The 22,414-nt window shown below is 43.1% G+C and overlaps 1 protein-coding gene across 1 annotated transcript in view; it reads right to left on the bottom strand.

Moving 5' to 3' along the window:
- Positions 1 to 22,414, bottom strand: part of LOC138246366 (testicular acid phosphatase homolog) — an 82,325-nt gene that overhangs the window by 33,597 nt on the left and 26,314 nt on the right. The window contains exons 4-7 of the mRNA XM_069200912.1: positions 21,228 to 21,380; positions 18,070 to 18,168; positions 11,947 to 12,042; positions 4,392 to 4,524 (exon numbers count right to left, since the gene is read on the bottom strand). Coding sequence (XP_069057013.1) covers positions 4,392 to 4,524; positions 11,947 to 12,042; positions 18,070 to 18,168; positions 21,228 to 21,380 — 481 coding nt within the window. The remainder of the gene's footprint in view (positions 1 to 4,391; positions 4,525 to 11,946; positions 12,043 to 18,069; positions 18,169 to 21,227; positions 21,381 to 22,414) is intronic.

Here is a 22,414-nt window from a genome sequence, read left to right on the forward strand (position 1 = left end):
ATACTCAATGCCTTGGCCACAAAATGTTTGCACTGCATGCCCAGGAGGATTTTGTAGTCTGTGTCAAAGCCAGAGAGTCCTCACAGGTTGCGTCTAAGAGGCTTTTTCCATCGGTGTCAGAGAAGCCAGGACAGTGTGTATCTGAAAGGTCTTTGCAGTCTGTGTCAAAGACCTTCCAACAGTATGTGTGAGCCACAGACTTGCAACGAAAGACCTCCGGCGGCAGATCCTTCTCATACCTCGCCGCCAAAACCTGGAACACCCTCCCTACCAACCTGCGACAGACCCAAGACCTACTCACCTTCAGAAGACTCCTCAAGGCCTGGCTCTTCGATCAGTAACAACAGCACCCCCGCCCCCAAGAGCCTTGAAACTCTCACGGGTACGTAGAGCGCTTTATAAATTCAATGATTGATTGATTGATTGACTATAGTGCCTACATAGGGCTGTGGTAAGGGTCTGAAGTGCAGAGCCCTTGCCGTCTGTATCCCAGGAAGACAGGTTATCACAGTCTGTGACTTTGAAGCCTTTGCACTTTGTAGCAAAGAAACCTTTGCAGTCACTGTCAATAGTAGGGAGACCCCAAAAGACTGCCTCTCAGACCAAGAATCCATGGCTATTTTTGAGGTTGGGAGGTCTGTGTCAAAGAGGTCCTTACATGCTGTCTCTATGAGGCCCTTTAGTCTGCGTCTAAGTCAGAAAGGCTCTAGCATTCTGGATGCCACGACAGATGCCCATATAGTTTGCCTTTAAGTCAGACAGGTCCTTAGGGTCTGTGTCCAAGAGGTAATTTCAGTCTGTGCTGAGTTTCTCACAGTCTGAAGCCTAAGGGTCTGTGTCTTACCCGCACAGTCTTTTACACTCCGTGTCCAGCTGGCCCTTTCTATTTGTGTCTGAAAAGACAGTTAGACTGTGCCTCAGAAGTCTTTATAGTCAGACTCAAAGAGGCCTTAAGGCTGCAGCAGAGAGATTGTATTGTTCAAAAAGTGTGTGGTAATCTAATTGAAAAATATTTTCACTATTGAAAGGGTAAAGAGTACTAGTTGTGCAATTATTTAATACTTGAATGAATATGAGGCTCGCAGTGGATAGAAACGCAATAGCTTATTGGTGTTGATCAAAAGGTGTGTGTGGCATTATATATATGTATATAGATATATATATATATACATTGTTGAGACGGTAAAGAGTATTAGCTGTGCAACTATTTAAATATGGCAGCGATGTTATGGTCGTTTTGTAGATTGTAGTTCGTGCTGATCTGAGCAACCTATCCCGCCGATAGGTTGGTGGAAGGAGCCCATGATATTATTGAATGAGGCTCGTAGAGGGGACAAACATAACAGTTTATTGGCTAATACGGGCCGGCTGTAATTGAACAAGCCGGTATTTAAGTATGAGAGGGAAAGGAGCCTGAAGTGTCCTGCGGGACACGTTCTAGTGTTTCACCAGCCTCGCCACACGTGTCCACAGGACTGACCCACAGTGCATGAGTGGACACCAAACCAATTATCTGACTGTCACAGAGTCCGGACTCCATCCACACAGTGTTCGTGCCCTGCCGTACCTGGTTAAATTATGGACTCGTGCGGAGGTGACCGGATGCTCCCAGCAACACCGGTCCACTGCAATACTGCGGCCTGCCCCTTTGAGGCCGAGAGACTGATGGTGGTGTTTTTGTTATTGTGTTTTCTTTTACAGGTTGGACTTTGTTTTGTTCCTCAATAAAGTTTTGGAGGGATGTAGTGTCCTGTGGGACACGTTCTAGTGTTTCACCAGCCACTCGGCTGAGGGCTGGTCTTACACTCACACCCCACACCCATCCAGCACAGGCGTCATCTGTCAGGTGACCCTGCCAATAAAAAGGGCCGGGCGCACGTGCCCGTGGCCAGTTAACCGCACATAACCACTGTGTCTGCATCACATCTTTTCATAGCATGAGGGCCTAGGGCCCCAACACCACATAGCCCAGGTTTGGCCTGACTGATCAGTGTCCGCGGTTAAGTTAAAGAGACTGTAGCAGTGTTAGGAGTAAGGTTATAAAGTCAACAACATGTCCCTTTTGTGCTTGGGGTTTGGTTGCTGAAAGTTGGAAGTGTATAGGGATAAAGCACGAGACGAGCTCAGTTTATATATTTTGACTAGGTGTATCACAGTCAGCTGTCTCCGTCATATCAACGTTTATAAATAGAAAGGTTTTTTATTAGATGAGGTTGCTCATAGGAGCTATTGGACAAACGGTAAGCATGCTAAAATAAAAGGGCGGTATCATGTTGCTCGATTGAGCGTTTGTTTTAAAAAAACGTGTGTCCTCTTATGTAGAATAAATGGGTTATTTAGTATATGGTGATGAAATAGCAGTGCTGCTCTCTTTTTGTCATGCATTAGGTACGTGTTACGACGGCCAGCTATTCTAAACCTGTGAGTGGCCTGTCACTGGAGTGGTTGACACAAATTGGATAGTTGCGGAGACTAAAAGATATGCGAGGTAATTAGGGATTTTGTTTTGTTAGCATAAATATGAATAGGGTAATGATTATGAGAATTAACTACCACCCTTGTTATGTAGGAGTCAGTTTTATTTTAAATAGAAACTCTAGGATATAAGTTATTAAAGAAAGGGATGGAATTGATATGTTTGTATGATATGTTGTTATCAATATTGCAAAAAGGTCACATATGAATGGAGGGTATGATGAACAAATTAATTCTCTGACTTAAAGGAGAATACCCCAGGGTTGGAACAGGATTTAACATAGTCCTGGGAGAGTTATTTTTTAAAATATATTTTAGGATGATTTGAGCAGAGTGGGGTAATTGTTGAGTCAGTGATGGATGGATGTAAGTGAAGGCGATGGGTGCTTGTGTGAATTATTACAGTACAGCTACAGTATGGGCGAGGGAATTTTTAGTCTGTTAGTATCATGTGAGGTTAAAAGTACAAATTTGGACGTTTTAGAATGGGAATATTGTTTGACTTATGTTATTTTTTCTTAACAGAAAATTTTGACTGTGACCAGGAGAATCATATTCTTGTGTCCTAAAGAAGGTGGTGACTATCATTATAAACCACCGAAACACGTGTTGGCATAAAGATTACACTGAATCTGTTTTGCAGCACGTTGTTGAAGACAGAAAAAGGCTTCATCTAACAACGTGCTCAACAATTAGGCTGGTCAGTGATACACATACAAAAGTATTATTTGTTGTGTCTGTCTCCTGAATTTGCTGTTTTTTACCTCTAAATTCATAGTATTTATTTTGTGGATATATGGGGGGGGGGGTGGGACGGTTTAAGAGGTTGGGTTGAAAATAAGGTATTATGATGCCACTGATATTAATTTTGAATACTAATAAAGGGTGTTGTATATTTTTGTAACAGAGTTGTGAGCCTTTTATTGTTGTGGTACTGTATGTAAGTTGATTTATGTATTATATGATTTATGCTGCTTATGTGATTGAATAACAGTGCGGTTAAGTTTTGCACAGGGGAATACCTTTTTCCTTCTGCAGCAGAGAGTACCTTATGGTCTGTGTCTGAGAGGAAGAGCTCCTGCAGTCAGCTGTCCAAGCAGAGGGGCCCTCTCAGTCTGTCTGTGGAAAAGAGCTCTTACAATCTATCCCTGAGGCCTTTGTAAAAAAACAAAAACTTAAAGATGGTGTCTATAAAATGAAGACCCTTAGAGATTGTCTATGAGACCAAATGTTCTCACAGTCTTAGAGGCTGCTGGGTTGTTACAGTCTGAGCACATGAGGCCCTTTAGACTGTGACTGAGTGAGAGAGGCACTAGCTATATGGATTCCTAACAAAAGAGGTATTTACAGTTTACCTTTTAGTCAGACTGGTCCTTACGGCCTGTGCCTGAGAGACCATCTAAATTGTTTCCAAGTCAGAGAGGCATTGAGTCTGTGAGAGTGGTAAGAGCAGAGAGAATATAATATATGTTAATGAGTCAGACATTGAAACAGTGTTGGTGTACACATCTGTTCCCATCCTCATCCACCTCTTGGTCTTTGCGTGCTGAGAAACCCTCCTATCAGATCAGTTTTATCTTTTGTTTGTTCAGGGTTTGCACACATGGAGACCCCTTAGACCTCTTTGTGCTGAGGGTCCATCTTGCCAGTTTTATCTTACCTTTGCATGCACTGACTTCTTCTTCTCTACTGTTTATCTCTTTGTGTTTAAGACCGGTGTTCGCAGCCCATCCTATTGTGCTATGCGCGAGAACTGTCCTTTGCTGAGAGTCAGTTCCCTCAGTGCGTTATCACCCTTGTATGCAGGAGGGGTCACTACCTAAATCCCTTTCCACATCTCCAGATGTTGGTTGTGAGGTCCATCACCCCCTCTTACTCTTCACATTGAGGATCAAACTAGACAAACCGTTCCTTACCTCCAGTCAGGCGGGCCTTTTCATTCAGCTTATGGAAGCCCACATGGGACATGACTTCAAAGGTGGAGATCTCTTCCAGGGTGGCCAGGACCTGCGGCGTGGCCCACTCGGGTAGGCTCAGGTTGTGTGTCTTCTGCAGAGAGTGGAAGAGGAAGACATTAGGAGAGGCCTGAACCAATTATTTGTGAGATGTCTGACATGTTTATCATGTCTCCTTTAAAGAAACAAGGTAGTCAAATAATAGAGTCTACTCTGAAACACAACAAAGCTGTGGTGCTTACATTTTACAATAATTCTCCAAACACACAATCGTTCCTTAAATCACAAGCTCAGGAAAAGGCTTTACTCACTAATAAACAACATTCCAATTCCTTGACTAAATATTAGTGGTTGCTCTAAAGACAGTGGTTTTAGATTGAAGTATAAAGAATAATAACCACAAATGATGTAATATAGGCCTATAAAAAGTAACTAAAAAAGGAGAGGGCCTAATTAACTTAACACATTTCATAGAAAGGTGAATAAACTATACTTGAGTATATCTAGGTAAGTCCATTAGTTAATTAAACAACCTTCGAGCAAAAAAGCAATCCGTGCAAATTGCACAGTTGCAGAAAGACCTTTACTAAGTTCGGCGCTGAAGGTTCCACCATTGAACTCAGTTATCCCTCTGAGTAACCAATATGCACATTCTTTAGACAGATCCGATCAATCCTGCTGCGTGGAAACACGCCACATGTTTTAGGAATGCAGGAAGAGGAATCGGGATTGTGGATTAAGCCGTCTCTCTGACTGTCTATCTTTCATATACATTTTTCCTCCAATATTCTCCCTCAGCCTTTTGTTGTTCACATGATGATGTCCAGGATCAGAAAGAGGGCGCTTATATTGGGAGACATGACCTGACTAGAGGGACACTTAAGAAAGACACTGCCCAAAGCCTTTAGGAAGTTGATACATGTAATCCGATATTGTGATCTGTCCAGTCAAAAACTGCTGATATGTGATTTTGAAAAAACATATCCAGAGACCTTATGCCTTTCAGGATCGTTGCCTCTACTAATTTTTTTCACACGTAGTGCCCGAATTATGATGATAAGGAATATAGCATGTGAAAAGAACACAGAAATGTGACCTTCAGAAATAAAACTGAACTCAGAAGAGACCACGTGTATAAACGAATGTGTGGTAAGTTATAAATATAAGTTATAATTGTATTTGCCGTGATTGCGCGTGCAGTCATCCTGTATCTTATTGTTTGTTTGTCTTTGTTTATATAAAGTTCTAGGTTCTATGAAGGTGGGAGGAAGTTGGACCTGGTTGTATAAGTGCTTGTATGCACCAATAAACAGCTACATCTTTGTCAATATATATATATATATTCCTCTTCGCTTCTCTATAACAGAATGGATAGTAAAATGGATATTAAATTCAACAGGAGTAACATTTTGAAGACATTCTAGACTTTGAATCAATGCAATTAGGGGCTGCAGGGGCGCCGTCCCCATAACATGGATGTAGCTTTCTAAACAATTTGGAAGGATAAACGCGTGTTGTACATGCTGATTTTTAGGTTTTAAACTATAGATGAGTTTACACACAGAAGGTGGATTAGCGTTAATGGATGTTTGCACAAAGGATCCTTTTGTCATTTGCAGTATGGTTTGAAAGTGACGGTAGTGATCAACTATATAAGTTAATATTGTTAACATTCATCGAAAAAAGAAAAGTGCTATATTCATTATAACATACTATTAATGGCTGTGGAAAACATGATGATTATTTCTTTATGCACAATGTAAAAATGTTTGATTTCTGTTGCAGAAAACCTTTTAGAATGCAGGTGCTAATAGCAATTTAATCCAGGCTATTGAAAGTGTATCAATTATGACAACATTAATTTGTCAAACGGTCTTTTGCCAATTTACATGTTATGAATATGACCACAACTTAGGGCCTGATTTAGATATTGGTGGACGGGTTACTTCATCACAACGGTGAGGGATAGCCTATCCGCTGAAATTTAAATCCCATAGGACATAATAGGATTTAGATTTTGGCGGAAGGGATATCCATCACCTTTGTGACTGAGTAACTTGTCCGCCAATATCTGAATCAGACCATTAATCTTGAAAATTCAGCTGGATCTACAAGGATCTTTTGACCTGGAACCTCATGCACTTGTCTAGCGTGGCTGAAATCTTGGCTGGACCACTCAGCGGCTCCATGCTTTCAAGTCATTAGGGGAAAACATAGCAGTGTTCTGTCTGTCCTTGGTAGACCAGTAGAAGGTGGGACACACATACATCTTGTTCTTTTGGATGGCTACATAAAGTCACTCATAGGCCAGTTCCAGGACCAGTAATGCCTTGCTCAACTGGTATGTCAGTTATATGTAGGCTTATATACCTCCCTAGGAAGACAAGATGCAGTTGTCCGAAGGGTCATCAGGAAGTGTTGAGCAACATGAGACAAATGCTAAATGATTGTAACACAGCGATTCTGATCTTGGGATCCAAAGTTATCAGCAAATATTCGAGTTCAAAATAGGCTGCAATGTTCTTTTGTTCATCAGATCTCATATTGAGGGTGGCAGAAACACTGGTAATGTACTGGGTGCTAACCTTATAATTCCATCCTACACTGGCACAACATGCAGGTCCATGTTTTATTACATGAGGTCGCTTTCGCATGCCCTGCCATAGGTCCCATTATTTTTAAGAATGGTGGTGTGGCTGGTGCCTTGGGAACTTGAGAGATGAATTGTGTCAATGCGCTGTATACTGCTTTACCACCTAGGCACCCACAACAGTGGCTCTAGAGGATATAAAATGTAGCTTGCAGGCCGAAATGTAGTTTCTAGATGATTTAGTTGTGATTCTTTTAATGGCATCCATACCTGAGCTGTGGGTAAAGGCTGAAGTTTAAATAAGAGTTCTCTGACATGCTCAGGTGGCCAAGTGACCATTACACTTGGTACACGGCCAACCATACTCTGTTAGGCTCAGTGCTACTGGAACAATGTTGAAAGTGGAGGCTCTGACTCGTGGCCTCCACATACTAAAATCATAGGGCAGAATCCCTGTCGTACTAAATAGGCCAGTCCAGCAGATGATAAAACCCATTTAAGTGAACTTGATGCAAGTCTTCCAACAGTTGTCGTTGTTTAATAATGTTTTTTGGGACGCTGCTTGACATAGGCTACATAAAGTTTGATATACTGCATATAAATTGCACTTAGTCTACACTGGAACATCAGCAGCATACTTCTAATCAGAGTTTGATTTCTGTTTAAAATACAGTAGCTTATTGGTTTTGTGGGTCCAGGCTTGTGGCATACAGGCCTCAAAAAGGCCTCAATTTAAAACAGGATTACTGTTACATTATAACAGTGAGGGGCAATCTGTCCCATTTGTCATTCCTATGTTGGTGATATACTTTGAACGTTTACAAACTTTAGAAAGCAACTATTTTTGCAACTTTAAAGTTTAAAAGGCATTTGCCTTATTTTCCTCTTATGAAATCCCACACTTTTCAGACGTATTCGAACATGGACCACAGCTTTTACAAAAGACAGTTAAGCTATTCTATGATTTAATTACACTTAGCCTTCGACCCATCATTATCACCCAAATTCTTGCTGAAAACGTTCAAGGTCATCGGGGGCGAGGAAGGTGCAGCAGCACCTGCCGCCCCTCTGCTTCCAGCGCCAGTGGTTTGGCTCCTACTGAATAAGTAATAGTCCCGCCCCACCCTATTCTCCTTCCGGGATATTAGTTGTGGGTGGGTCTAGCATGGCCCCCCTCTTTTCATCCCTCCACTTTGGCACTTACACGATTTCCAAAATCCCCTCTTAGCAGCCTGTCCTCCCAGCATGTGATTGGCATAGTCAATTTCAGAAGCGCCCGGAGACAATTATGCGGCTGGTATGTAAAGTTCGCGGATTTAGAAGGGGTGCTGGTGAGATCTTTGTGGAAACATGAAGAGCAATAGAGCAATAGGAGCCCAATCCTGAATCACCATCTAAAGCTAGGGAACAAGAACGGTGCTGTATACTGTGGCATGAGAGAACAGAACATTATTCCATTGTCCGGCAGTGACAACAGGACATTGACTACATATTGCCATTTTGACAAACTGGTCTTCATTTAAGGACACCAAGATCAGCTGATGCAGACAAAGCAACCGTACCCCGATTACCATGCAAGACGATCCCCTGAGGAACAGAAAAGTAAAAAATGTCCAGAGAACTCCCGTGATTCAATGTAGGAGCAGCTTAAGATGAAGTGGAGTGGACAAACCGACCCATAAGGAAGGATTAAAGACACGTTAAGCTGGAGACATTACACATGTATTCCTAGAAGAGATTTAGGACTAAACATGCGCATAATTTAACAAGCTACTCAATGGACTCAAACATGCTTCGTCAAGCTACCTCAGCAAAGTACAAGAATAAAAGACCCAGGAAGGGCCCACTGACAACATGGTTTAGTAAATCAGTGTGCATCAAAGAAGAAAGACCAGACAATTATAGATATCTTGGTAGGGGGGACACAAGACCTTTATCCGTCAGGTAAAAACAAGAAATTGAGGATAGAAAATGGCTGAACTCCTATATAGTAGCAAACAACAAGAAGTCTAAATGGATGATGGGTGCGTAGGGTTCATTAGACAGAACCCTAGATATGATAGTCTAAAATAATCAGAGTGGTGTATATAGATCAGTTTGTGCGCATGTTTTCCTCAGTACAATTTAACGATGGGACCCACTACATCACAAGTTCCTCATAAGATAGACACTAAGGAGAAAGAAAACTGAGTCATAGGAAAGCAATATTAACCTCGTATTCATCAGGTCAAGTAAGTCATCAGATATCTTCTAACTACAAACGTTCCAAGTTCAAACCATCTTCCAAATTAATTTTTCAGTGAGCTCCCTGAGTGATGGAAGCCTATTTTTTGCAGAACTTCTTTTGCCTTCGCAGAGAGAACTGCATGCCCATAGGGTCTGCAAAATTGCATAGTTGAACCTATTCATAAGACAAGAAAAAGAAGATTGAGGGACCAAAATCATAAGCCAGTCAACCTTGTAGACTTTGAAACCAAATTCTTTACAAAAAGTAATGACTGGCAGGATGATGAACATTTCCTAACCGCTTCTCCAGGAGGTTTTAGGTCGCTGTCACCTTTTCTATTGGTACCAAAAAGGTCCACCTACAACAAAATGTACTTTGCAGAGAAAGGTAACTTATCCAGTCTATTTGTTGACCAACGACCTTATAGACAGAAACAAACTGTGGCTAAATCTTGAAAAAACTTCCATTTCTCCAGCCTTAAACTGTTTAACTAAAGATCTGCACTTGGATTCATCAGGATAGGGAAGGGTTACCCTCGAGAGACTTTTCAAATTCAGATGGATCAAAAGCTGGGCTGTCTTTTGGCAGACCTGCTCTATCTGTATTAAAGATCCAGGAGACGTATTAGCTGTTTCAACCCAAGATATGCCAAAAATACTCAAGATGAGAATTTCTATCTCCCTATAGGATGATGGTGTGCTTGTTCCTCACTGACTGCACTGTAATAGCTTCTAAAATAAAGTGATATACTAGAAAAATAGCAATATTGAGATAAAAGCAAATGAAAAAATAGTCTGTGGCACTCAGAATTCCAAGGTAAGGTGCAATGATAATTCCCTTAGCATTTGATTCATAGAAGTCATACGACCATTATAGATATAATTACATTACATTTAGTGCCTCAAAGTCATGGAGCCACACCTGGACCGCCTACCAGCAATAGCATTGATTCTATCACAAGGGATCACCAGTTTAGCAGCCAACTCCATTGGAATAACTCTGCAAACAATGTCCGGGCAAGGAATACCACAAAGGAAACTCTCAAAAAGGTTTATAAACTGTCTTCGGTGGCACTAACCTCAGTACTTCTAGCAGACTGAGGATACATCTCAGTAGAACTTCAATGCCGTAAAACAGCTCTTTGTTTGACAATAGCTTCTGTTTGTGGCATAACATATAAGTTGAATGACCAGTGTTGGTAAGAAATTACATATACCAACAACTAAATACCCCCAAAAAATCCAAAAGTAGTGGAAAAGAATGTGCCTTATTCGCCCTCCAAATGTCCTTGACTACCTGCAACAGCAAAAAACACATTGGACTAAGACAATTTTCCACAAAATTATTTGAAATCTGTATAATGAATGACAGTCTGAAATGGATTTCATAGCCTGCATTGTATGAGTTGCACATACATCAACAGCCCCATCGAATGACTATACTTGGAGCAAGAGACTTCAGCACCTTCGTTAGCGCATGCATGAATCTTGTGAACAAACCAGCTCTAACAACGCATTGCGGCGTTCATGATGCCTTTGTGAGTACTCTAGAGAGAACATGTAAAATGTACTCTACTTTCGGTCCTCTTACAACAAACCATGGCAAAGGTTTCTAGAAAAAGTAAAGATAAGTTTGGTCAGAGGGAGCACCAAGAGATGGCCGTCCTATATCTGGAGATCAATTCCTACCATTGCAACTTACAACCACTTCTCAGCAAGAGACTGAAAAATGGATGGCGAAACCATGGCACCATAAAATCAAAAATGTCTCGTCAGCACCTACTGCTCACACAGAAAGAACATATCACTGTGAAGAAGCTCTTAGAGGGCCTGGTTGAACCATCATCCGAACTAAAGGCTTTCCTTGGTGGCGCTAAAATATTGAGCTGCTTTGGTATCAACCACATTAAAAGGGAATGTGGCACTCTTGCCCTGGCAACTATAGAACTCTCCTAGGGAAATATCTAGCAACCTGAAGTCATTTGTATTAGCCATCTCCACTCCCCCACTTTTTTACCTTTGGGAACAGACAGGTTCCCTCCCTATACTGCTTGCACTAAAGACTTTCCCGACACTCCTGTGTATTTTAACTTGCCTACTAGGGTGAACAGTGGATAATCCTTCTGCCTGAACAATGGGTGATCCCTCTAACCTATCAATGTCTTATCCTTCTGACTGAACAATGGATGAACAGGCTGAGTGAACAACAGTGGATGAACATTCTGACTGAGAAATAAATGCATCGACTGAAAAACGTAACACCTGGCTGAACAATGGATGAACAGGCTGACTGAACAACAGATTATTATTTTGGCTGAACAGTGGAAGGGCAGTCTGGGTGAGCACTGGGTGAACATCTTGACTAAACAATGGATGAAAAGTGTAGATGAACATTTTTGATTAGCACTGAATAAGAAGAATATCTGAACTATATATTAACATATTTATGAACAATGGACAAAGAGGCTGACTTAAAAATCATGGTTAGATGTGTACATCGCGAGATTAGACTGGCAGCCCACAAACAGAACCAAGTTTCCCTCCCCTATGTCATGCAGTAACTCCAAGCCCTGCATGTTAAAAGTGAAAACCGAAATGAAAACAAATGTGAAAAGGTGTCTGGCAACTTCTCATCAATATCTCTAATACACCAACATGACATTTGCTAGATTCCTCACATTTAAACTCACCCTCACTTACCTGGCAGAAGAGAGTGTCGTACACCTTCCAGGCGCGGCGCGGTCCGGTCCCCTCCACGCTGTACCCTGTGTGGTTGGCAATGTCTTTGATAAAGTCCTAGGACAAAGAAGTGGGCTGATGAGAGATTGCATCCCCTTCTCCCAATCCATGTGCAATGGATATGCAGCTGCCTGTCCCTCTCCTCCCCAGACTAGTGTACCAGAAGATGTCTTCCTCTTGTACTGCTCTGCCGATCATGAATTTCATGGTGGGTGACTCGCATCCTTAACAGGCTGGAGTGACCCAGAAAACAAAATGGAGGCTGGTGACTGATCTAAGTCACGTGCTTTACGTTACTGAAGTTACAATAAATCTGAGTTGTGTTGTAAGAAATGTACGGTGCTGTTGCTCCGTATTGAAAAAACGCATTAAGAGGCATATTTACTAATAGTTTCTACAAGTTGCTCTGCTGTGTTATGTGGACAGGTGAGAGCAGAAGAGCACTATATTTACCAAGATATGGCGCTGTTCAGCTCCTTCTGTGCGCTGGCACACTTGTGGCTGCCCAGCACTAACGCAGGTACTTTTGAGCCAAGGTGCAAAGGTACCTGCGTTAAGAATAGAAATGCCATCCTGCACAAAAACAATCCTTAGAGACATATTCCTCTTACCATGTGTGCTGCGAAGTGCTCAGATAAATCTCCTCCAAGCCTTGACACACATCTTTCCTTCAAATAACCCTCTCAACATCCATTCATCTTCGGATGCAAGCTATGTTTGGACCATGGGTTACCGTAATGTTGCCTTTGTTTTCGCCCCTTGCATGCATTACCCCCATGCGTAGTCCAGCATTTTGATTAGGAGGTGGCACTGGATGCACGCGTCTCGGATTAATTCATATCAGGGTTCTTAGCTGTATTTAAACATCCACCAAATATATAGTTGGCTCTCAGGCGTTGCAGCCCGGATTAGGTGCTTTCTAGCATTAGGCCTGGTGACTTTCCTGCGGCTCACTATCCCGACCCTGCCTTTATCATTGTCAAGGTCTTCATCGAGTTACTTTGCTAGTCTTTGTGAGCTTCTTGGACATCTCCCCTTTTCATAAAAGTTTCTTTGCACTTCTCTCATTCTACAAACCGGTCTTCAACAGTATCCTGCGAAAAAGCCACACATCGCTGTAAAGCTTCCACCAGTGGCGTAACAAAGGCCCCTGCAGCCCCGCGGTGCGGGAGGCCCCCGACCTCCAGGGGTTCCCCCTCAGCACAGCACCTGGCCTGAGGGTGTCCCAGGGTGGCAGGGGTACACCGGGGGGGGTCCATGTTCTTTGCATGGGGCCCCCTCCCATTTCGTTACGCGACTGGCTTCCATGCTCCAATTCTGCCTCTGTTTAACGCACACTTCCCATCTCACCCTCTGCTACACTTGAAGATGTAAACAACCGTTTTACTGAAAATATTGCCTGCTAGCTGTAAAACACACAGGGGTTGAGAAATTAAACGGAGACCTCCTGTGGTCGACACTTCTACAGCTGTGGCTGACAACTCATTTAACACAGGCTACGCCACTCTAAAAGTCTAACTTCAGGGACGTAGCTTTGGGGGGGTTGTTACACCCCCCCCCCTAACAAATGCATTCTGTGATAAATAGTTGGGTGCAGGTTACTTCAGTCGGGTATGGTGAGGTGTCTGTCAGATTTCCCCAGGAATGTTTACACACACACAGACAAAAACGCACACACTCTCTCCCCTCCTTGTTTGGAAAGACTTCAAAAATGTTGATTATTTCACAAAATAATGCACTTTCTCTCACTTAGTACACCCACCAGTACATGACATTCCTCTCCCTTTCCACTGCCCCTTAAGCCCCTCTCGTGCACTCTGCTTGTCATATAATGTATTTTAACATCATGTGCCAGCGTGATTGTCGGGAAATCTGAAGCTAACACCCCCCAATCATACTGACCAAGCCACGCCCCTGTCCATCTTGCCCATGGTCGATACGTCTGCAGAGTGCAGCCTTCACTTTTTTCAGTCCCAGCCCCTGGGTACAAGTAGGGCAAACACTGTACGAGCAGATAGCACTGAGGCATCGTGAACCCCTCCCCAGGAGCTACAGTGGGGCCTCCTCTCACTGCAGCTCCAAAGACAGGAACTCCTATTGAAAGCTATAAAAGAATCCCAGTATCCTAGGGCATTAAAATGAAAAAATAATACAGTGAAGGGGACGGAGAAAGATAAATCAAAATGGAGAACAAGCATGAGTGCCTCTTCAGTCACTGATGAGTTTAGGCACTCAATAAAATAAATGTAAATAAGAGGAAAACACCAAGCGCTGGATTTGCGGCATTTTCTTTTCATGCAAATCCGGCGTAAACTTAACTCCATATTTATATTTTGGCGCTAGACATGTCTAGTGCCAAAATATTGGAGTTAACGTAATTTTTTGCCTGTGAAAACTACCTTGCGTCAATGAGATGCAAGGTAGGCGTTCCCGGGCAAAAAATGCCTCAAAGGCCCTAGTGCCTTATTTATCCTCCTGTGCAAAAATCACGCACGGGAGGAGGAGGGCCTTAAATAATGGCGCTAAGCCTGCTTAGCGCCATTATTTAACGCCTGGGTCAGGACAGGCGTAAGGGTACCTGGAGGTAGATTTCCATGATCCTAGACCATGGAAATTGCCCACAGGTGCCCTTCCCTGTCCCCAGGGACACCCCCACCCACCCCTCCCCACACCAGGAGGTCACCCACGGATGGGGACCCATCCGAAGGTAAGTCCGGGTAGGTATTTTTTTTTTCTATCCAATGCTGCTCGGGGGCCCTGACTTGGGGCCCCCTGCACGGCGCTGGCCCCAATGGCCATGCCCAGGGGATATTCGCCCCCTGGGCTTGGCCATTGGGGTGGTGGGCATGGCACCTGTCTTTACTAAGACAGGAGCCATGTCCATGGGGCTTGTGCACTAGAAAATGGCACTACACTGCTTAGAGACAATTCTTTTGCCTCTAAACAGTGTAGCTCCATAATTTGGCACACAAGTCTCAGTTCCCCTGTCGCCTCCCAGGCCCTGTTAGCGTCCTTTCAAAGGACACTAACAGGGCCTTAGCGCCGGCTAGCACCATTCCTTAAATATGGCGCCCGGCCGGCATCTAGGAAGGGCGCTAGCCGGCACTATACGTTTTGCCGCAAACGTGCGCTAAGGCAGGTTTGCGGCAAAAAGTATAAATCAGGGCCCAAATGTGAAAGGAAGACTATAAGACAGTAGATGAATGAAGTAGGTAAAGGCTGATGAAGATAGAAAGTAGAATGTAGGAAAGATGAATGAAGATGAAGGAAGAATGCAATGACGTGCAAGAGTGATAAATATAAGAAAAGTGGAATGGCATTAAGGGGGAAGAAAAATGTTGGCAACTGAAGGAAAATGGAAACAATGAAGGAAATAGCCAAAGGAAAAACATAGCAGTCAATAGGCAGATGGAAGGCATGAAGAAAGATGGAGGAATATAAGAAAGTGACACATGAAAGGGGTCAGATCAAGGAGCAATAAGCAACACTAAAGACACTGGGTAAGCACACACTTTAAAGGGATGAAGTTGTCGCACTGTACAGTTTGCATATTACACTAAATGATGAAAATATTAATGCAGTAAGATTTTGAGTAGTTTTTAATGTGCTTATTATTTCAACACTATATGTTGCCACTGCTTTATAAACCTTGCTTTATCACTAAATTCTTCTACTTTAAAATGCACCATTTGCCAATTTTTTTTCAACGTTTTCCTCCTGAGTAGGACCCACCCTGGACCCCATGTTTGTCCATTAAGCTTGGTCGCGACGCTTGCTACGTAAAAGTTATACCCAACTTTTATGCCCCACCACTTTCAAATGCCACCAGCCGCCACTGGTTAATAGTAGGGAAATAAGTATGACTGAAATCAATGCAATGCAAACGTAACCATGTGTTTGTCTGATCCAGATGATGTATGATGACGTTATTGTTCCTTTTGATCTGTTGTGGCAATGTGAACTATTAACTCAATAAAAATAATCTTCAAAAATAGTAGGCAAATAAATGTTTGGAGTGTTTATGAAGGAGAAAAATATGATACAAGCAGTTGGATTAAAAAAAAAGTCACATGACACAATGTCTTATACATATTTGTCATAGAGTTCTGACACAACAGTGGTTTTTTCATGGTAGAGTCCCAAGCACTCACTTTGTGTTACTAGGCTAGCAACAGTACCTACATGTGTTGTTCCAAGCATGAGCACCACTATCAGTGCAATTTATAACATTCTGGGTTGAATGGACAAAGGGACAAACCCACATCTTCTTTTCACTCTGCTTCTTCCCTAGGGGTGGGTGTTACACAAAGGTACAGACTATGCAGAATTACAACAGGTGCATACCCAACCTTTTAGGCTATTTCCTTAGTGCAAAATGCTCATTCACAACAGAACACGAAGAGAAGCAGCCATGAGCACTCTGTTCCTGCGATTTTCTGGTAGGAATTGTTTTCTGAATTATGCAAGCAGTTGTAATTGTGTAATTGATGACAATTTTGTGTCACAGGAATAACTTGTAATTACTCTGAGTACTCCGGCGTAATTAACATTTCACCCTGGAATTCTACTCACTCCTAAACCTTCCAAAAAGCTATCAGTTTTCTACATGTCTCTTCTTGTTCACCTTCTATGCTTCCTACATCGCAGTTAGTTCTTCGTCTCTTGTTCCTTCCCCTCAGGTTCTTTACCCTTGCCTCTTTGTTTTCTCTCTGTCTATTCCTTATTCACAGATGCTCTTGCTGTCACAGACTCTCAAACATTCCCTATTTTTTCTTTATTTTTTCATGTACTTCTTTGCATTTCTCCTGTATTTTTAAATGTATCTATTTTTACGTCATTTGCATTTCTTTAAATCTACATTTTCCAATATTTCTTATTACTTCTTTCAGTCCTTCTCTTTCTCTTTCCTGCACCTTTCTTCCCTCCAGTCCCGCGTCTCTGCCCTTCTCATGACCTCCCTTCTTTACACCTGCCACTGAGGCAGTCTTTTGTCTTTTTCTGCTTGGTTATTTCTTCCCAGGTACCCTGTTGCTCTGTTTCCTGCGACCCTTGACTGTCTTTTCAATCCTACAATCTTTCACTGCTCCTTGTGGCCCTCACCTGTCCCTTCCCCCTCCCCTCTTTCGGTGTTCCCTGTGACCTTCTCTTGTCCCTTACCCACTACCCAGTTTCAGTGTGCTCATTTACACTCATCTGTCCCCTCCCCCGTACAATCTTTTGGTGCTCCCTGTGACTTTCACATGTCCCTCCCCCTACAGTCTTTTGGTCTTCCCTGTGACTCTCACTAGTCCCTTCCCCATTACCCACTTTCAGTGTACCCAGTGACCCTCACCTGTCCATTCTTTGCTACCTTCTTTCAGTGTGCCCAGTGGCCCTCGCCTGTCCATTCTTTGTTACCTTCTTTCAGTGTGCCCTGTGATGCTCACCTGTCCATTCTTTGCTACCTTCTTTCAGTGTGCCCAGTGGCCCTCACCTGTCCATTCTTTGCTACCTTCTTTCAGTGTGCCCAGTGGCCCTCGCCTGTCCATTCTTTGTTACCTTCTTTCAGTGTGCCCTGTGATGCTCACCTGTCCATTCTTTGCTACCTTCTTTCAGTGTGCCCAGTGGCCCTCACCTGTCCATTCTTTGCTACCTTCTTTCAGTGTGCCCTGTGATGCTCACCTGTCCATTCTTTGCTACCTTCTTTTAGTGTGCCCAGAAGCCCTTAACTGTCCATTCTTTGTTACCTTCTTTCAGTGTGCCCTGCGATGCTCACCTGTCCATTCTTTGCTATCTTCTTTCAGTGTGCCCAGTAGCCCTCAACTGTCCGTTCTTTGTTACCTTCTTTCAGTGTGCCCTGTGATGCTCACCTGTCCATCATTCTTTGCTACCTTCTTTCAGTGTGCCCTGTGATGCTCACCGGTCCCTTCACCACTACCCTCTGACAGTGTTCCCTGCTCATATGTCCCTACCCCCACCTTCTTTTTGTATCCCTTGTGAACCTCACCTCTCCCTTTCCTGATGCCCTCTTTCTACATTCCTTGTGACCCTCACATGTCCCTTCCCCACTACCCTCCCTCTTTCATGGTGCTCTATGACCCTTACCTTCCATCCATCAATCTTGTCTCGGTACTGGGGCAATTGGACAGTCTCCTCCATCAACTCATGGTATCGAGGGCAGTCTTTCATTGGGAACTTCAGCAGCTGGAGGACCAGAAAAGACAAATGTGTCATTGGTTTTCATCCTCTAGAAAAGGGGTCTTCTTTCTGCATCTCATTGATCGCTACCTTTGCTGACTGATTTGGCTCTTTGTTTTTTCTGCTCGTTTTCTGTCTTCTTACTACTTCTGCCTGCTCCTTGTGCCAACCTGTTCCCCTCCTATTTACTTCTGTCTGCCCACTCTCTGCCTGCTCATCCTCTGTATGTTCTCTATGTGTACTACCACTATGTCTGTTAGCTGTCCAGTAGCTTGCTGTTAGTACACTCTATATCTACTTGCGCTCTGGCTACTCATCCTGAACCCACTTGCTGACTGCCTGTTTGCTCTTGTTCTGCTTGCTGTCTGTCTGGTTACTGTACATTTGGTCACTTTCTGTATACTCACTCACTACTTGCATTCAATCTTCTTGCAGTCGATTTCCTACCTTTCTATATGTTTGCTTCCTGTCTGGATGTAAGGATTTTACTTGTCCTCTGTCTAGTTCTACGTAGGTTCACAGTCTTACCACTTTCTGTCGATTTATGCTGTATCAACTTGCTCTCGGCTGCTTGTATCTGCCTCTTTGATTTTTGGCTGCTTGCTCTCTGTGTGCTTGCTCCCTGTCAGATTAATCTCTGCCTCTTTGATCTCTGATAGCTTGCTCCTTTGTTACTTGCTCTTTTTTCTCCTGCTTCCCCCCCTGGGTGATTGATGCTGTGTGATTACTCTCTGGATACTTGCTCTTTGCCTGCTTGTGCTCTTGCTTGCTCTATGCCTGCTTGCCCTGTGCCTGATTTCTGTCTGTGTTCTCTCTCTGCCTGCTGGCTTTTAAGTGTGTGGTTGCAATCAGTCTTTTTGTCCTCAGTCTATTTATTTTCTGTATCTTTTCTGTTTGGGGGCTCTGACTGTATTTGTTCCCTCACACTTCCTGCTCCCCTTCTATTCCCTCACAACCTGCTCGCACTCATTATGGGTGAGATGCACTATACCCATTTGTATATCATGGGATGTGCAGTTTGAACACCAAATGGTTTGAGAAAGGGAATGCAATCTGAATTCGTACATATGTGCTAATACTGTGGCCCAAACTGCGAATCTCTGGTTTTGCAATGTCAAAATACCTTTACACATCAGGCCCTATGTCTAATAGTACTGTACCTGCAGGCTGTTCAGTCACTTCCTGTTAGGTCAATGTAAACCTGCTTGCTTTCTGACACCTTATTCAATTCTGCCTCTGCTCGCTCTCTTCATTCTCAGTGGGTCTCCTCTCATGCCACTTTCCAATGCCAGCTTACTGCCATCATGTGCCTGCTCACCTCCCATGCATCATTTCTATGCTCTGTTTTCTCCACATCAGCTTTTGTACTCTGCGTTTCCCACTATCTGTCCATCAGGTCTGATGCCGTCTTGTTTCCGTTCTTTCTCTCAGCTTGATCTCTGTCTTCCCACTTTATATTTGCTTCCCCTCTCTTTTTTCACTTTCTACTAGTATTTAGTGTGTTCTCAAAGTAACCCAATGCATGATAAAGCTCAAGCCTGAAAAAATGGTTTTCAAACCTGAAAATGATAATACCATTCCCGGAAGCTGCACTACACAATCCCTACTATGTCAACATTTTCCTGCAGACAGCGGGGTTCATAATATAAATCTGTGGAAATAGAGTAAGCAGCTAATATAGAGTTTGGTGGACAGAATATTCCGTCCAATTGTGGAGCTCCTGTCTACCATGCTACAAGGGCCATAGACTAACATGCACCTACAATACGGCGGACGAGATATCTGCCACGTTTGTGATGGAGTTTCCTGTCCACCAAGCTCTAAATAAGGCCCAAAGTCCCTTGACAACTTTAAGATGACTTGTTACTGTCAGGCCGCACAGTAAAGTCACACAGGCAGTAACGGCAAATGCCTGACTTCAGTGATTTAGGTGAAGACAACATTTATTTCTGATAGCACTACTAATAAAACAGTATTTGTCACATGAGCTAGGTGAAACAGCTAAACTGATTTCTAAAGCATGATTCTTGCATACTTCTCTCAGCAAATCGCAAAGTAAATCATTCCACTTGCTCTTGCTTGTCCCGGCAACTTCTTACAGCTCCAAAAGGCTTGGTGAGATTTAAAGCCTCAGGCAATATTTATTTGGTGAAACCTTATAAAATAACACAATATGATAGAGTGTACTCTCTTGGCCTTATCACAGGCTTGTCTGTACTTACCTGGCCCTCAGTGACCTTGGACCAGAGAGATTGTAAGTGCCCTCCCCTAATGTACTAGTAAAGTGTACCGACTCGCAAAATGGGAATGCGACTTGCGAATAGGAAGGGGTGTCTCCTTCCTATTTGCGACTCGCACCGCGATGCAGAATTGCTTTGTGACCACAAACGCGGTCGCAAAGCAATTCGCAGTTACCACCAGTGTCACACTGGTGGTATCCCATTCGCAAAAGGGAAGGGGTCCCCATGGGACCCTTTCCCCTTTGTGAATGTCGCTATTAATGTTTTTTCAGAGCAGGCAGGGGTCCAATGGACCACTGCCTACTCTGAAAAAATTAAACCAAATGGTTTCGTTATTTTTTTGTATTGCAACTCGTTTTCCTTCAAGGAAAACGGGCTGCAATACAAATAAAATACTGCTTTATTGAAAAAGCAGTCACAGACATGGAGGTCTGCTAACTCCAGCAGGCCACCATCCCTGTGAGTGCAGGGAATCCCAACGGGGTCGCAAAATGCGACCCACCTCATTAATATTAATGAGGTGGATCTTTGCGACCCCCTTGAGATTCGCAGAAGGTATCTGAGACACCATTCTCCATACGATTTTGCAAATCAGAAATTGCGAGTCGCACCGACTCGCAATTTCCGATTCGCAAAATCGATTTTTGCTACATCTTGCCCCTAGTCCTGAATGAGTTGCATCATGTGGGCACAGAGATATATCAGGCAACACTTACCTTGTCATTAGGGGTACAGTGTGCGTACAGAAATTTGTCAGACTGCCTTTCACCCAGGCCTGGTACACCACCGTAGTGTAGGCAGAGAGAAGTGACATGCCACACTCACCCGGTCCTGTGACACTGGCACTGTATGGACGGGGATCGGTTGCCACCATATGTGTGGATTCCAGAGTTCACTTCTGTTTGGGGGGAATAGTCCTGCAAGGTTGGCTTGGGCACTCATCAGTGTCCGGTCATAATCGGTGCTTCGGACGTAGATCTGCCAAAGAGACCACAAGAAAAGACTTTAGGAACAAAACACAACTCCATACCATGAGCACCCCTCAAACTCATTAGATACCCCTACATAACATATCACCCATCTGCAGTATGGACACCTGCCTGCAGTAAGACACCCTTACATAACATAAAGTAGCCCCTCTGCAGAAGGTGCCATTTGACACGTCTTCACGTAACTCCAAAAAGTCTCACCCACCTCCGTTCTTTCCTGGAAAGTTTTGGGGTGATACATTAAACAAGGGCCAAGAAATAAGGGTGGTGGTCTTCAAATGCTTTTTTCCATCCATTTTTCCATTGGCAAAATTGAACAGCGATACTGCAAAAACTGCTGAACAGAATTACACCAAATTTGGCAGCCCTCATCAAGCACTACTAATTACTTCACATATTACATCACTCAAGACATGTAATACAACGTAATTAATAACATCTTTGCAACATATGAAATGGCATAATTAATTACAACATTGTGCATGGTGGGGGTGTGGGTTATAGTTAATTTAGGCCACAAGTTATAGTTGCTTTAGGTAACTATAACTGGCAAATACCAGAGGTTCTGTTTGTGTAAAATGGTATGTTTTAACTGGCATTTTCACTAAACTGTAACGTCCTTTAACCTTTGATTTTGATCATATATATTCAGGGTAAGTGAATATGGAGTTAGAAATAGAAAGCTATACTTAATTTAATACTTTTGTAGTTAATATTTAGGACACTATGGGGGTTATTACAACTTTGAAGGAGGTGTTAATCCGTCCCAAAAGTGACGGTAAAGTGACGGATATACCACCAGCCGTATTACGAGTCCATTATATCCTATGGAACTCGTAATACGGCTGGTGGTATATCCGTCACTTTACCGTCACTTTTGAGACGGATTAACACCTCCTCCAAAGTTGTAATAACCCCTTATATATTTTGTAACTATATTTTCCCCCAATATGCTAATGTACAATTGATAGTAGACTATCATGCTAAATCTCTTGCAGTAAGGCTTATTGATAGTGTGAGCTC

Source organism: Pleurodeles waltl, chromosome 7 (assembly GCF_031143425.1).
Source record: "Pleurodeles waltl isolate 20211129_DDA chromosome 7, aPleWal1.hap1.20221129, whole genome shotgun sequence".
In the NCBI taxonomy this organism is placed as follows: domain Eukaryota; kingdom Metazoa; phylum Chordata; class Amphibia; order Caudata; family Salamandridae; genus Pleurodeles; species Pleurodeles waltl.